Below are 17,773 nucleotides of genomic sequence, written 5' to 3' on the forward strand. Positions count from 1 at the left end.
AAATAAATGGCTATTTTGACACTAATCTTTCCCAAATCTTCTGGTCAATGGATCTTTTATTATCTTCCCATTGATCCCAGATAAGCAACATGTACCCAGAATGTAACTACTAACATGAGTTTCTGTCCCTAGTAGGGCTCACAGACTAGTTTTGCTCAGACCCACACACTAGATCTAATTTCATAGCCAATTAACCTTTTAGTATATTTGAGGAGAGTGGGAGGAAATCCGAGAACCTAGAGGAAACCCATGAAAACAGATGTTACATTTTAGGTGGATTTATCCCCTAGAGCTGATTTCCGGTTTTCGCTATGAAACTTCATGTGGAAAAGTTCATCAGGACACGGCATTAAACACTGAGCTTTAGGTAATTAAAAAATAAAATATTTTACCTGATGTTTTCCGCCCTCTCACCGCCATAGAGCAAACACTGCATGGATGAAAGAACAAGGGCTATGTACTGTATGTCTGTAATGTCTGGGTGACTTAAAGCGCCACTCCAGCGTTTGCTGTTATTGCAGCTTTGGAGTGCTGCCACTAATGTAATTTCCCTGCGCTTAGTCTTACACTTATCCTATGTTGTGACCGCATCTCCTGAATGACTGGAAGTCAGAGGTAACGGTCACAAGTAGGGATGAGCGGACCCGTAGATGTTTGGGTTTGTCGGGTTCAACCATACTTTAGTCCAAAGTTCGGTTCGGGTACCCGAACTTGAACCCGAAGCCCACAGAAGTCAATGGGGTTCCGAACTTTGGTGCTATAAAATGGTTGTAGTAAGGGCTAGGGGACTGCCAAAGGAAGCAGAGTACCCCCCCAAAAAAAAATCTCTCTCTCGGTCCACTAAAACAGACTTATGGGAGAAGTATGTGTACGTAATTTAGCAGTTCGGGTTGTCTGTCCTATTACGTGTTGGGTGCAGCTTGAAATACCCCTACTGGTGTTTCCTGCTGGTGATAGACTTTGATGGATTCATTCACTTTTCTGTAGTTTGTTTTGGTTGGTCCCTACTACTTAGGGAGCTTCTTCTCTAGCGATCCCAGGAGCTACAAAGGACATTCAGGGTAAGCCACCATCAAGTGGAGGCGCCATTGCGTTATCTTAGGGTGCCAACTTCCACCGTCAGGCATGGACAGACTAGGGTCAGAGAAGGGCATTTCCTGTCAAAGTCAGGTGTTTGTTTCCCTGGTTTGTACGTTATCCGTATGAATGTGCTTTGGAAGTCATAACATTAAAACCAGCAGGTAATCCAGTCGGGGAAGGTATTTAAAGCTGCACCTGACAGGTGATAGGGCAGACAAACAAAGTAAATGAAAAACACGTGTACCCAAAAAGGCCAAAAACTAAGATGGCAGAACTAAAACACCCAAAGACAAGGTGTATTTGTTGTGGCTCAGCGGAGCAAGACACCAACCACAGAACACAGAATCAAGAGTTCGAATCCAGAAGATGACACCTATCTACTTAATTGTATTTTTCACAATGGCCACTACAGAGCTACACTGTAGTATATATCCAGCTGCTGCTGTTGAACACCCACCAATTTGATATTGTTGACTTTGTTATTCTAAGAATAGATTATCAATATCAAAGTAGTTGATAACCCATTTAAATGATAAAACAATATCACTTACACATTGACTATGCCATTGCTGGTGGTCAACATCCATCCTGCAAAGAGTTTGCATGTTCTCCCCATGTTTGCATGGGTTTTCTCCGGGTTTTCCGGTTTCCTCCCACACTCCAAAGACATACTGATAGGGAATTTAGATTGTGAGTCCCAATGGAGACAGTGATGATAATGTATGTATAGCGCTGCGGAATAAGATAGCGCTATATACAGTTGTGCTCAAAAGTTTACATACCCCAGCAGAATTTTTGCTTTCTTGGCCTTTTTTCAGAGAGTATGAACGATAACACCAAAACTTTTTCTCCACTCATGGTTAGTGGTTGGGTGAAGACATTTATTGTCAAACTACTGAGTTTTCTCTTTTTAAATCATAGTGACAACAACCCAAAACATCCAAATGACCCTGATCAAAAGTTTACATATCCCATTTTTTAATACCGTGTACTGCCCCCTCTAACATCAATGACAGCCTGAAGTCTTTTGTGGTAGTTGTGGATGAGGTACTTTATTTTTTCAGATGGTAAAGCTGCCCACTCTTCTTGGCAAAAAGCCTCCAGTTCCTGTAAATTCCTGGGCTGTCAAGCATGAATTGCATGCTTGAGATCTCCCCAGAGTGGCTCAATGATATTGAGGTCAGGAGACTGAGATGGCCACTCCAGAATCTTCACTCTGTTCTGCTGTAGCCAAGGACAGGTCGACTTGGCCTTGTGTTTTGGATCGCTGTCATGTTGAAACGTCCAAGTACGTCCCTTGTGCAGCAGTATTTGCTGATAACCTGCTGCATACATCTTTCCTTCAACTTTGACCAAGTTTCCTATGCCTTTGTAGCTCACATCCTCAAAACATCAGCGATCCACCTCTGTGATTTACAGTAGGAATGGTGTCCCTTTCATCATAGGCCTTGTTGACCTCTCTCTAAATGTAATGTTTATGGTTGTGGCCAAAAAGTTAAATTTTGGTCTCTTCACTCCAAATTACCTTGAATCAGAAGTTTTGAGGCTTGTCTCTGTGCAGTTTTGCATATTGTAAGTGAGATACTTTGTGGCATATGCACAGTAATGGCTTTATTCTGCAACTCGACCATGCAGCCCATTTTTCTTCTAGTGCCTCCTTATTGTGCATCTTGAAACAGTCACACCACTAGTTTTCAGAGAGTACAGTATTTCAGCTGATGTTATTTGTGGGTTTTTCTTTGCATCCCGAATAATTTTTCTGGCAGTTGTGGACAAAATTTTTGTTTGTCTACCTGACTGTGGTTTTGTTTTTACAGAGCCCCTGATTTTCCATTTGTTAATCAAAGTTTTAACACTGCTGACTGGCATTATCAATTCCTTGGATATCTCTTTGTATCCCAATCCTTTTTTATACAGTTCAACTACCTTCTACCATACAGTCCCTTTCATTCAGACGCCGACGGATAGTACGGGTTGACACTGTTGTATCCTCGGACTGCAGGGCAGCTTGAACTTGTTTGGATGTTAGTCGAGGATCTTTATCCAACATCCGCACAATCTTGCGTTGAAATCTCTTGTCAATTTTTCTTTTCCGTCCACATCTAGAGAGGTTAGCCACAGTGCCATGGGCTTTAAACTTCTTGATGACACTGCGCACGGTAGACACAGGAACATTCAGGTCATTGGAGATGGACTTGTAGCCTTGAGATTGCTCATGCTTCCTCACAATTTGGTTTCTCAAGTCCTCAGACAGTTCTTTGGTCTTCTTTCTTTTCTCCATGCTCAATGTGATACACACAAGGACACAGGACAGAGGTTGAGTCAACTTTAATCCATGTCAACTGGCTGCAAGTGTGATTTAGTTATTGCCAACACCTGTTAGGTGCCACAGGTAAGTTACAGGTGCTGTTAATTACACAAATTAGAGAAGCATCACATGATTTTTCAAACAGTGCCAATACTTTTGTCCACCCTCTTTTTTATGTTTGGTGTGGAATTATATCCAATTTGGCTTTAGGACAATTCTTTTTGTGTTTTTTCATTTAAGACAAATTAAATGAAGATAATAATACCAAAGAATTTGTGTTTGTAATCATTTTCGGGAAGAAACTGAGTATTATCTGACAGAATTGCAGGGGTGTCAATACTTTTGGCCACAACTGTATATATAAGAAGTGAGTATACAGCTATTACAGACAAGATGTAGTATAGGATAAGTAAGACTATGTTATACATGCATATACTTACTATGCTGCTATCTTATGTGTGCACTATATATATATTTTGTATTAGACACTTTAGACTGTTTTATTCTTTTTTTAGTTGTCGATTATTGTGCCTTGGGTACCCACGGGTGTCAGCACGAGTGTCTGAACTCCAACGACTCACATATCTGTCAGTGTCGACCCGGCTTTCTTCTGAATCCTGATAAGAAGACTTGTCGGAGTAAGCAAACTCTTTGTCCTTGTTATGTGAATATCGATGTCAGGGTAAATTAGAAGCAGACAGGACTATTCCTTCGCTGTTTTGCTGATTCTGTCATATTCTAATGAAAGTCACCTTGTTTCCCCACGACTTCTGACTTGTTTTCCTCTACAAATAAAAGTGTTATCCGTAGTTGACACTGAGAACAGTTGATAGATTAATATCTAGAGAAATAAATAGAGGAGCGCACATATCATTGGTGCAACCTGAGCGGCAGGCGTGGGAGACCAAGAGGTCATTTGGTCACTTCTATCTCCAAAGCAGGTGGAATTGTGCATTATGATGGACTATTGGATTACAAGGGGCCCCTATATTGCTCTTGAACAGGGACCACTTCTGTCAGTTTCCGCTCCTGGATAAATACTTCACCTTTAAGAGGTTTCTATTTTACAAACCAGTTCTGATTTATACTCTGCACCCTCATATAATTTAGTATTGATGGCGGTTCATTTTCTTATAGGACCGGATTACTGTGCGTTGTCTAATCATGGCTGTCAGCACGAGTGTGTTAATACCGATGATTCCTATAACTGTAAATGTCGGCCAGGACATTCACTTAATGCAGACAAGAAAACTTGCACAAGTAAGTTTCTTTCTTTTCTTCCTTCCCAAAATAGCTAGACTTACAAGGTACCTTATATAACATTGATGTTACAGATTAAAATTAACTTTTATTATACCTATTAAAACCACAAGACATTGCCAAGCATCATACAATCAAATGTGCAGGCTACCATCACCCTATGTAAACAATACCTATTAAAACAAGCCTACCTACCAGCGGAGGTTGGCACCCTAAACACAAAGCGAGATTGGCGCCCCCGAATGCGAAAAAAATTCTAATTTAGTGATAATAGCTCTGGCTCTATAATAGATGGAGATTCAAGTCCGCTGATTTCGGGCTCTCTATTGTCTCACCATTTTGACAGCTGTGTGAGACTTACTGCTTCTGAGCTGTAAGATACTGCTTTTTTTTGGAGAATGGAAATGTGCAGCATGGAAACTGGAGATCTGTGCTACTGTTTAACTTCTGTCTCTTCATGTCAAATGTTATTATAAAGGGGCAATGTAAGATGGTTTCTTGTGTATTGTGGAGCAGCAAGAATTGATGAGTAAAGGCCCCATCACACATAGCGATCTCGCTAGCGAGATCGCTGCTGAGTCACAATTTTTGTGACACAAGAGCGATCTCACCAGCGAGATCGCTGTGTGTGACACTGACCAGCGACCGGCCCCCCTGCCGGTATCGCTGATCGCTGCAGGAAAGACCAGGACTTTTTTTTTGGTCGTCGGTCTCCCGCTGGCCAGCACGCATCGCTGTGTGTGTGACAGGCAGGAGACCAGCGATCTGCTGGTAACTAATGTACACATCGGGTATCCAAGGGACGTGCGTCCCTTAGATACCCGATGTGTAAGTTAGTTACCAGCGCGCTGATGCAGGGAGCTGGTAACTAACGTACACATCGGGTATCTAGGGACACATGTCCCTTGGATACCCGATGTGTACGTTAATTACCAGCTCCCTGCATCAGCGCGCTGGTTACTAACGTGCACAGCGACGCTTGGCGTTGCTGTGCTGATCGCTGGTGAAGCTGTCTGTTTGACAGCTCACCAGCGATCACATAGCGATTCACCAGCGATCCTGACACGTTGATATAGTTGTCGGGATCGCTGGTGAGTCGCTATGTGTGACTCCAGCCTAAGACGCTAAAAGCAGCAACTGTGGTAATCCTATCACATTCTTCTATGGCTGCCTGTTTACAGTAGACATACACTCAAATTACCCATTTTACAGGCAGGTGATCTCATATTTTGCAGATCAACCCTTTACAAGCAGCGGTGTCCTATTCTTGCAGATTAATTGCTTTTAGCCTGCTATGTTCTTTTACATATTACTCGTTTAGAAGCAGCTGTATCCTCCTCTTTTATCTGTGCAGATACAGAGACAAATTATTAGATGGTTGATAAATTGTAATATTCTATATACAGCAGTGTTCATCCTTCCAGTCAGGATATGAGATATTCTTTTAGTCCAATTTGTGTTTTGCTGGTTTATTGCCTATTAGTATATAATGGGGAAATGATCACCATGTCTTTGATTTTATTTTGGTGAATTTGAGAAAAAGTAGATAAATTGGTTTTCCTATTGAATTATATACATTAGTGATACAGCAAAACAGTCCACATCTTGCAGATCTAAGCAAAAGGCTCCATGTAGTACTGAGGGAAATCATCTGGCACATATTTGATAAAAGTCTTATTATTTCATCTGCTGTTCTGTTTGTTTTTTCCATTACCGAAAGGTCATTTATAATGTATGCAACTTATGTATATATATATATATATATATATATATACAGTATATACAGAACTTACTAGGTTTCTTTTTTTGTAACCTTTTACAGAAATTAACTACTGCTTGCAAGGCAATCATGGATGTGAACAGGAATGTGTCAGCATGGACACCTCGTTTGTATGTAAATGTCGTAAAGGCTATGCTCTGAATCGCAATGGGAAAGCCTGCAGGAGTAAGTTGCTATAGAGATGTCATATTTCCTGAAACACAGTCATTAAGGGCCAGTAAAAGTGATTATTGCAATTATATAAAGCTGGAAAATGCAGATGAAGTCAGAACAGTTCAGCTCCGACGTGTAAACATTGTGGTAGTGATATGTAGCAGCTGTCCATCCATGGTCACCCTTCTAGATAATCTTTTTATTTGCACTAAATTGTTCTTGCCTTCGTAGTTTACTTCATAGTGTAAATGGATATTGTAGGTCACATCTTGTATGGCCAAAATATTTGACCCCCTTCCCATGAGTAAGGTCATTACTAGCAAGTGCATAAAATAGCAGCTAGCCAAAGACAAACATGACCAGAATCGTGGACCATATCGGAAAGTTGGCATAGGATGTCACCTAATAGATTTCTGCATGTTTCAGCCATCTGTACTTGCTGATGTCATGGTCAAGAAGCCATACAAAAATCTAAACCAATCGTGTGTACTACAAAGAACTCCATTATTTGGGGGTGTAGTTGGGGCCATGGTTGTTGGGTTGACGGCTCATGTACTTTGAGAGCTACTGTAGATGACGGCGGCTGGGGGATGTGCCATCAAGCCATTCAGCCTTTGCCAGTGTATGTAGCTACAGTCTTGACTTACCATGGACCAACGGTGGGTTGATCAACCTCCAATTTACATTGCGAAGAAGAGATTTGGTACTTATTCCACTAGAGCACACCACATCACTCCCTACTTGATCAGAACATTGATATTTGTATAAAGGAATAGGCACAAAAAAGGGATTTTTTTAAAGCTTTTTATTTTTTACCCTCATATAAAAAAAGGTTATTACACCTTAAAGTGAAGTATAGCAATGTTTTGCGTAATGACTCCTTCATCAGGTATGGAGTAGGGTATTTATTGAATGGACTTCTTGGATGAAACAAAATGCAGAAATCCACTTGTGCCGGTATATGAAAGGATAAAATCACTGCACTGTCTAAGGATCCAGAGAGAGAACATGGAGATTTCTATTGCCCACAGGAGAAGATACCCAGTGGTGCAAAAAGCAGTGGATGTAGAGGAATACGATGTCACACCAATCTCCACACTTTCTGCATTTTTTGTCTTCCAAGAAGGGCATTCCGCACATACCATTCTCAAGCCTGATGAAGGGTACATTACCCGAAACGTTCCCATTAGCAATGAGTGAACGTGCTCAGATAAGGTGTTATCCAAGCATGCTATCAGAGTGTCTTCGGCGTGCTCGAAAAATATGTTCAAGTCTCCACGCCTAACAAACAGGTAAACTCTGCATGTGTTGCGTCTGTCAAACAGCCACGAGACATGCAGCCGCGGGGACTCGAACATATTTTTCAAGCACGCCGAAGATTCTCGGTTAGCACGCTCGCATAACACCTAAGCCGAGCTCGTTCCCTCATCACTAGTTGCTATTATACTTCACTTTGTGGTGTAATAACCTTTTTTTGGATATGAGGGTAGAAAAATAAAAAGTATTAAAAAAAATTCCCTTTTGTACCTATTCTTGACTTACTATGGATGATCGGAAGACAAGCCATGCCTTTGCTGCCATTAAACTGAGCCACCTGACAGTGTGATAAATGAATCTTGGTGTAGTGGATGTTATGATAATACTACTTGCTTGTAGAGATGAGCGAACATGTTCGGAATCGGTCGCTGAATCTGAATTTGCCATTTTTGTGCCATATTGTTACCCTATTTGTGCCCAGTTTATGTTTGTTGACCAGTTCCGAATATATTCAGTCATTTCTACTCTCATTGACTCCAATGACGTTTGGCGAATATTTCAAAATTAATATTCGTCGCCGATCATAATCGGAACCGAATTTTGAAGAATTCACTCAACTCTACTTGCTTGGTCAGTGGGAACAACTTTAACATTTGTGGAGATAGGATAACAATCTGGGACAGTTTTTATGATTTGGGTTGTAATCGGTAATATTCTGCACAGTCTTTGAAGAGAGTGGGAGCGAAACTGTAATTCTTGGTGACAATCATAAACATAACGAGGCCCCTCAGAATTCATGGCGCTCAGCAGAATGCCGTCATCCTGGCCAAGTTTTCTTGTATACAATTCTTTAATCTTCAGTCGGTTTTATGAAACCAGACATCATTCTGAGCCAAAACGAGAGAAAAAATCCATAAACTTTATTCTGAGATAAACAGATGTTGAGTTTTCTAGCAAAAAAAAACCTTTTTCACAAACATCTGTTGGTTGAACGTGGTTTTAATCTTCGTAGCCGACGTTCAGCAATCACAGCATAAAACTACCTGCAGGCGCTTAGTATTTACGGACACATGATTTGTTGTTTTGTTTGGTCCCTTACAGTTTTGTATACAAAACAAGTGAAGCGCGAGTGTTCCGAATATTGTAAGCGAGCCAGCTCGCATCTTATACCCAGTCAGTGTTAATTGCCGGCATCTGGAAACGTGATCTGCTCTCTAGTCTGCTGGGATTAGATCACATATAGCTTATTACAGGAGAGCTACACATTTTAGGGAGTTCTTAAAGGGAGTTTTCTAGTGCTGCTCACATCCACATCAGCATGTAAGTGAGTGGTGCCGATGCTGTGGTGTCAGCAGATGCCTGCCATCCATTTATTATCTGCAACGTTATCAGTGTCGATGGTTAGAAGTGCTGGAGAAATCTGTTAAGGTTCATCTGTAAATAAAGTCATTAAAGGAGTTGTCCAGGACTTTTACTATGGGCCTAAAGGTAGTGTCACACTTAGCGATGCACCAGCGATCCTGACAACAATATGACCCGGTCAGGATCGCTGGTGCATCGCTAAGTGGTCGCTAGTGAGCTGCCAAACAGGCAGATTTCACCAGCGTCATAGCAGTGGTCGGCGGTCGCTACTTACCTGTCAGACGAGGCGATGAAGATGTCCTCCCGCCCGCGTCCACGCATCGCTCGTTGCCACAGCAGGAAGCTGACGACAAACGGTCCAGGACGTTCTTGCACGATCAGCGATAACCAGCGGGGGAGCCGGTCGGAGGTAAGTATCACACATAGCGATATCGCCAGCAATATCGCTGCTGCATCACAAAAACAGTGACGTTATCGCTTAGTGTGACGGGCCCTTAAGATCTAACAGGAAGGTAATTGCTAACTACCTGCCTGTTCTGCCCAGCTCAGAGCGGTGACCGATTCCTGTCGACGATCCTGCTGCTCCACGTGAACAGAGCAGCTCTTCTTCTACCGGGCTGCTCTGTCGATGGGGCGTGAAAGCCGGCTCCCTGCAGTTAAGCAGCAGGGAGCCGGATATCAATCAGCATGACATTGGCAAAGAGCCAAAGAGAAGCTGCTGATCTGTCAACGTGACATCAGAGGAAGCCACTGAATGGCTGGCAGGATCACCACAGGCAGAGATCAATGCCAGGCACGACAGGCAGGTAGTCAGCAAATACCTGCCTGTTAGGCTGGTTTCACATTAGCGTTTTTAAGCGCAGCGCATCGTTTATGTTTAACATGGCGTACGCAAGGTCTTGCGTTTGCATGCGTTCGTCTGCGTTTTCGTGTGCATGCATTTTTTCAAGGTGTGCGTCTAGACGTGCCGGACGCAGCAATTTTGGGTCCGCCCAAAGGCGTAAAAAAAAGCATGCTTACGCTTGCGCACAGAATGCGTCAAAACAACACATTACAGTCTATGGGAACGCAGGCTTGCGCATGGACATGCGCACACCTGCGTTTGCGTACGCATGCATTTTAAAAGTAAACATGTGTAGACACTGGTTTAACACCTAGAGAACGAATGCGCATGATGCGTTTTTGCATGCGTTTCCACTTGCGCACGATGCGCTGCGCACAAAGACACAAATGTGAAACTAGCCTTAGTTCTTAGAGACATTGTAAAAAAATATATACCTGGCTAACCCTTATAAAATTTGCATCAGCTCATTTAAATTTGTTTAACTTCTTAAAGAGGCTTCCAAGATGCGTATAATTCTGTCGTTAGCGCGAAAACGATGAAATGGTATTTTGTCATCCTCCATTCCAGCATTACATACCCACTGCTTCCTGCTGGTATATGGTTTACCCCACATGACGTCTGCAAGCACTCGCTAACATGAGCGTGATGGAGCACACACCAGGGCCGAGAGGTACTCGATACCGGGCCGGTACTGAAGGGGATGTGTCATGGCAGCAGTGATCCGGTCAGTGGCCCTGGGCGTCCAATAAAAAGGATCATAGAATCATAGAATCGTAGAGTTGGAAGGGACCTCCTGGGCCATCTGGTCCAACCCCCTATTCAAAGCAGGATTCGCTAAATCATCCCAGTCAGATGTCTGTCCAGCCTCTGTTTGAAGACTTCCATTGAAGGAGAACTCACCACTTCTCGTGGCAGCCTGTTCCACTCATTGATCACTCTAACAGTCAAAAAGTTTTTTCTAATATCTAATCTGTGTCTCCTCCCATTCAGTTTCATCCCATTGCTTCTAGTCTATCCTTGTGCAAATGAGAATAAAGATGATCCTTGTTAAAAGGGGAAATAAGTTAGATTTGTGACACCACCTGTGGTACTCAGCAAGTAAGGTGTTAGCCAACGCTGCAGATTCAGTCCACTGGGGCAGCTATTAATGCAGCAGAGTTGGTTCAGTTCCACAGGCAGAGCTATTCCCCAGGGCAGATTATGGTGTTGGAAATGATGGTGGTTGTAGTGCAGGGCAAGTGATGCAGTAATAAATTGAAGGACACAGCAGTATGCAGCCTTCACAGGTTTTACTCACAGTTCAGATGTTAGAATGCCCAGTCAGGGTCCGTGGTCCAGACAGCTGTCAGGTAAATTGGGGTACACCGTGTCAGAACCCCCTTTAGATGTTCCTTTCCTGGCAGTCTCAGTACGCTAGTTACCACCTCTCCTGCCGTGCATCTTCACACACAGTGTCCCAAGCCAACAGAATCGGGTCTTGACGGGCGATGTTGGTCAGGCCCCTGGATCCTATATGTCTGCCTTTTCGGCGAATGTGTACGGATGTGACTGCAGCACTTGAAATACTGCAGCCTCCGGTTTCCTAGCTGAGTCCTTAGTTTCTCCACTAGATTTGGGGCCGGTCCCCTAACTGTGACCTGGTTCCTCCACCGAACACACCGGTGGATGTGGGCCCCACGGATGGATCTCTCACTACCCATGCCCCTAAGATCTCTTCTTCCTTTTCCACCTCTGGAGCCTCTCTCTTTTTTCCATTCAAACAAAATAGGAAGCACTCTGTAGCACTCTCCTTAGACTGAAATTGGCCATTTTATGCGCTAAGCTTTCTCAATTTTTTATATTTCTAATGCAGTAATGCAATTCATTTGTCATATTTCATGTTTGCATGCTATGGCGCTACAGAGTGCTTCCTATTTTGTTTGAATGTGTATGAGTTGGTAACTCTAGGTTAAGCACCTGTTCACACTTAGTTTATGCTTGGATGTGACGGTCAGTTTTTTGAAATTTGTATTCATGAACCTTCTGACTGAGCACTCCACCTCTTAGCTGCAGGCGTTTTTATTCACAGCAGGGCCACCACCCCTCCACAGATATAGATTTCAGTCTAAGGAGAGGATTTACATAAGTTCCCATACAGATGAAGACTTTAGTCTAAGTGAGGACTGGCATTAGGTTAAGGTCCTGGAAAACGAGAAACGCCTTAACGTGGCTTCCAGGTACACATAAATTGGAAATTTTATGCCTAAGCTATCTCAGCTTTTCATATTTCTAATGCAGTAATGCAATTCATTTTTCATATTTCATGTTTGCATGCTATATATGAGTTGGTGACTCTAGGTTAAGCACCTGTTCGCAATTTATGCTTGGATGTGACGGTCAGTTTTTTTAAATCTTTTTTTTTATTGATAGATCGGGTGATTCTGAACTCAGCGATACCCAATATGTGTATGTTTGATTTTTTTAATTGTTTTATTTTGAATGGGGTGAAAAGGGGGGTGATTTAAACTTTTATTTTTTTTATTTTTTTTAAATATTTTTAAAAAAACATTTTCTTTTTACTTTTGGCATGCTTCAATAGTCTCAATGGGAGACTAGAAGCTGCCATAACCTGATTAGCTCTGCTACAGTTGTGGCCAAAAGTATTGACACCCTTGCAATTTTGACAGATAATACTCAGTTTCTTCCTGAAAATGATTGCAAACACAAATTCTTTGGTATTATTATCTTCATTTAATTTGTCTTAAATGAAAAAACACAAAAAGAATTGTCCTAAAGCCAAATTGGATATAATTCCACACCAAACATAAAAAAGAGGGTGGACAAAAGTATTGGCACTGTTCGAAAAATCATGTGATGCTTCTCTAATTTGTGTAATTAACAGCACCTGTAACTTACCTGTGGAACCTAACAGGTGTTGGCAATAACTAAATCACACTTGCAGCCAGTTGACATGGATTAAAGTTGACTCAACCTCTGTCCTGTGTCCTTGTGTGTACCACATTAAGCATGGAGAAAAGAAAGACCAAAGGAACTGTCTGAGGACTTGAGAAACCAAATTGTGAGGAAGCATGAGCAATCTCAAGGCTACAAGTCCATCTCCAATGACCTGAATGTTCCTGTGTCTACCGTGCGCAGTGTCATCAAGAAGTTTAAAGCCCCTTGCACTGTGGCTAACCTCCCTAGATGTGGATGGAAAAGAAATGAAATATGAAAAATGAATTGCATTCCTGCATTAGAAATATGAAAAATTGAGCAAGCTTAGCATATAAAATGGCCAGTTTATGTGTACCTGAAAGCCACGTTAAGGCGTTTCTCGTTTTTGCGTTTTTAATCACAGCAGGGCCACCACCCCTCCACAGAGAGAGAGATTTCAGTCTAAGGAGAGAATTTACATAGGTTCCCATACAGATGAAGACTTTAGTCTAAGTGAGGATTGGCAAGGTTAGGGTCCTGGCAAATGAGAAACGCCTTAGCGTGACTTCCAGGTACATATAAATTGGCCAATTTATGCGCTAATCTTTCTCAATTTTTCATATTTCTAATGCAGTAATGCAATTCATTTTTCATATTTCATGTTTGCATGCTATGGCGCTACAGAGTGCTTCCTTTTTTATTTGAGTGTATTTGAGTTGGTGATGGTCAGTTTTTTGAAATTTGAAATCTCTTTCTTTTCCGTCCTTCACTTCACTTTCTGTAATCTGGGGACAAGCTGTTAGGGCTGGCGGAACGCACCAAATTATAAAATAATAGTAGGTGCGTTCGCAGCCCGGGGTCCACCGTGCAGAGGTGGTACACTGCTGCTTAGTAATGGCGGAAGAATTAAGCGGTGTGAAACCAGTCACACGTGGGTTACGTCACCCAATGTGAACAGGGGCGAACTCTGTTAATGCACAGAGCCGCACAACCGCTGAACGTAGATGCCGGAGCCTGTTAAGCTCACAGAGCCCGGCCAAAAGAGCGCACAGTGTACAGCCACAGAACTCTACCCCAAGGACACAGGGTTAGAGTCTTTCTAGGCCCACTGAACGCGTGGCGTCGCTGCCGCGAACACCGCTATAGATGCTGGCTATGGAGCACCTGCACTGAGGCGTGCCGAGTCCCTGGTGAGGACTGATGCCTGACTCAACCTCTGTCCTACCTACACCTAAGCCTGGGCGCTAGCAGGCTAGGCTGCACAACACATGCGTACCAAGGGTAGGGGTTTCTTAATGAGTCATTCACCAGAGACATTCATGCATGCATACATCACTCACTCCACATAGTTTGTAAATACAGTCTTATCCTAGTGCATGGCCGAGCGACCATGCGAACCTTTTATAGCCGCGAGCGTCCGGGACCTTCCTGGCTTCTCAGATGGGCCAATCCGAACAGGAGCAGGACCTGAGCACGTGACCTTCGATCTCCAATGGGAGATCACTCCACGGGCATGCTCAGTGGCCCGACATGAGGACTTAGTCCCTGGAGAATCTCGCTGCTGAGCAGCATGCATAGCTGTACCAGAGGTAGCAGCAGCGACCAAACCCACAGAGTTGGCCTGGGCAGAGCGCCGGGACCGACGAATCTGCTGAGCAGGCTCCACTGCGGCCGAAGAAGAATGGGAGACCGCTGGATGCAAGGCTCTGGATTCCTGCTGTGCAGTGGCAGGAACCCGACGCCTAACACAAGCTGCTCTCAGCTTCAGCCCCCCTGTCGACTGTCCCTCTGGTTTCACAGACCACTACAAACCACTCTCTGACTCCTCCCCTTCTCTATTTTCTCCACCCTCACCTTCTACTTAACTCCCCCCTGGCCTCTTGGGGACTAGTATTGGGTGCTGGTGTGTGAGTCCTGGCAGTGCCCCTTCTTTACCTGAAAGCGGAGTACCACACCTCTGGATGAGGTGCAATACCTCTGTGGCGACTGAACCGCAGGGGCGCCACACTGACACCACCTTTTGGCTTCAGATATGAGTATGGGCTGTGAACCAGGTTCAGACTGGCCCATAGGGGGACCGAGAAATCCCCTGGTGGGCTCCTGTGCAGATCTGGGCCCCCAACGCCACTGTATAGGCAGCATCTCATCATTCATTAACCAAACTACGCGTGTATTATTATGTAAAGATGTAAAGATATAGGTGAATTTGTGAACGTGGGGTAGTGTAATATTTGTATGCAGATGAAAGGTGGGTCCCCCAAAGTCAATGTTACTGGTGGACCCTTGGCACCCCAGTCCAACACTGGCTGTGACATTTGCAACCTGGCAGGTAGCAGCAAGGATACAGCACGCCAACGAAGGGTGAGTAAGTATCATTCCATTTTTTTTAGCAGTACTGTTGCCTGTCTGCCACATTTTCCATATCTCATAACTCCCCTTTCCAGGACCAAACCAAATTTTGCAATTTTTGTTTTGCTTCAGTGTTACCACATATATTAGAGATCCATAAAAATGTACCGTAGTTGTCGTACAAGGGCTTGTTTTTTACTGGATGAGCAATATTTTTGGAAGGCTCCATTTCTGGGTATACATTACTTAACTTATTGATAAAGTTTTCTTACTTTTTTTTTATTGGGGCAATGGAAAAAAATAATTCACCGTGTGACATAAGTATTACATTATCTTTATCGATTTGTGATGATACCTAATAGGTTTAGTTCTTTTACACTTATTGCTTTGGCACAATAATAATAGTATGAAAAAATAATGTTTATTTTGTAGCATTCCGAGAGCCGTAACGCTTGATATATCTCTGCCGATGTAGCTGTATGTGAGCCTGGTTGTGTCATTGTGGGAGAAGGGGACCCCATCGAGTGTCCGGGCCGGAACCAAGGGAGCCGTCATCTAGGTTCCGGGGGAAACTGTCCCCGGGGGACAGAGTTCGGGGACGGACCGTTGTGACAGACAGATGGGCTGGGGGAGGGACCAGTATAAAGGAGGCGGGGAATTCCTGGGTCGATGAGTCAGCAGACCGGGACAGAGGCAGCAGGAGAACGTGGGAGCGACTGAAAGCTAGAGCGACTTACCAGTGCCAGGGGAAACGCTCACTGAGGACTCCAAAGGGACGGCGCTGAGACGAACATCCGAGACTTGCTGCCCCGCTCCAGCCCGCGGCCATTACGGCCCCAGTTCAATCCGCGGCCGCTGCCGCCCCACCTCAGCCCGTGGCTGCGGCCTACCCGCGGTCGCCCACGGCCGCTGCCGTCATGCTCCAGCCCGTGACTGCGGCCTGTTCCCCGTGACCCACAACGGCGCTACTCTCACCAGTGGCTGCGGCAAGCACAGTGCCGTTGGCGGCCACCACTGTCCCGCTCCGGTCCACAGCAGGGGCCGAGCGACTGCTAGCCGCGGATTCCCCGTCGAAACTGTTAACTGCGCAGGTGGCCTGTCCTCCGCCACCCCACATCGATGCCCCTTGCCCCAGTCCGGGGGCTGCGGCCCATCCGTCCAAGGACTCCGCCGAGGCCCGTGGGGCTCCAGTGTCATCAGCGCGCCGGAGCGCACAAAGACTTCATCAACGCCTCAGCAACTGGGCCCAGCGACTACTACCCCGAAAGACGACCATCCCGAACGGCGAGGAACGTCTGGAAGGTTAAGTTGACTGTATAATTAAGGACCCGTAGTTGGCCATACCGCGGCCCTATAGTGACCGGCTATTGCCGGAAGTAGTCGTGTTCTACTCGTTTGTGTTTGCTTGTATAGAGCCCCTGCGAGGGCAACCCGTGTTGCCTCTTTCTGTTGATCAGGCCGTGACTGAGGAAAGTTCCCTCTAGTCTTATAAACGTTATTATAGAAAGCACCAAATTGTCTCGTGACTCGTCACTGCATCCTGCGCACCTGCAAGCACCACATCATTTTTTAACAAACCATATTTTAGATAAAAATAACATATTAACTTTGTTTTACGAGCCGCCAGAATTGCAGAAATACTGTATATCTGTATTTTTATAATTTTTTTTTTATTTTTATTTTTTAATTTGCAAAATGGAACCAGTTTAACAGGGGTTTTTTGTTTTTGTTTTTTTTAGCTTTTAGCGCATATTTTTTTTTTTTCAAACTTTATTTTTTTTTTTATTAGAGGACTTCATGATCCTCTGCACACTACCATGATGTCTTGGTATACTCAGTAAAAATAAAAACTGTCAAGGAATTTATTAATCCACCTTAGGGAAAGAGCTAAATATTGATGGAATGTAGTATTCCGAGTTTATCCATATCTTCCGCCATTGTAGCTTGCTGCCCTCATCCAGGCATGATGTCCGCACCGCTGTAAATTCGTAAGCACCCATTCGCCCTGATTTTACCAACTTAGATGATAAAAAAAAATCTAAAGAATCTACGCAACATGCTGAGGTTCAGCTTTTGAATATGGTTGTTGAGCAGATTCTTCTTCTTTGTGAAGATATTGCAGCTGGGCCACAGAGAGATTGCGCTTCGTGCTGTGCCAGGATATTGGCATTTCACAGAGCCCTGTCTGTACCGCACACAGCAGCCCGTCTCTGCTATTCACCGTGCAGATCAAACATTCTCATTCCATTATCAGGTCCGGGCACTGTTACAGTCTCTTCTGTAATTCTGAAAAATTGTACTTGTCCTCATTTTCATCCTCCGATAAACATTAAAGAAAAATACAGAAATGCATAAAAAGTGTCAGAAAAAAATGTCCAGTTCTAAATAACGAACGTTTTATCCATCAATGTGTTTGTGTAAAATACCTGTGAGTCGTCACATTGCACAGTCACGGCGGGAAGCACAC

The 17,773-nt window shown here is 43.9% G+C and overlaps 1 protein-coding gene across 3 annotated transcripts in view; it reads left to right on the forward strand.

The window, feature by feature from the left end:
• The window catches only part of MATN2 (matrilin 2), a 107,456-nt gene that overhangs the window by 53,589 nt on the left and 36,094 nt on the right, over positions 1-17,773 (forward strand). For all 3 annotated transcript variants that reach the window (XM_073550438.1, XM_073550437.1, XM_073550436.1), the window contains 3 exons: positions 3,904-4,026; positions 4,526-4,648; positions 6,471-6,593. In XM_073550438.1, the coding sequence (XP_073406539.1) occupies positions 3,904-4,026; positions 4,526-4,648; positions 6,471-6,593 (369 nt within the window). The remainder of the gene's footprint in view (positions 1-3,903; positions 4,027-4,525; positions 4,649-6,470; positions 6,594-17,773) is intronic.

Source organism: Dendrobates tinctorius, unplaced genomic scaffold, assembly GCF_039654945.1.
Source record: "Dendrobates tinctorius isolate UK_male_01 unplaced genomic scaffold, ASM3965494v1 ptg000165l, whole genome shotgun sequence".
Taxonomy (NCBI): domain Eukaryota; kingdom Metazoa; phylum Chordata; class Amphibia; order Anura; family Dendrobatidae; genus Dendrobates; species Dendrobates tinctorius.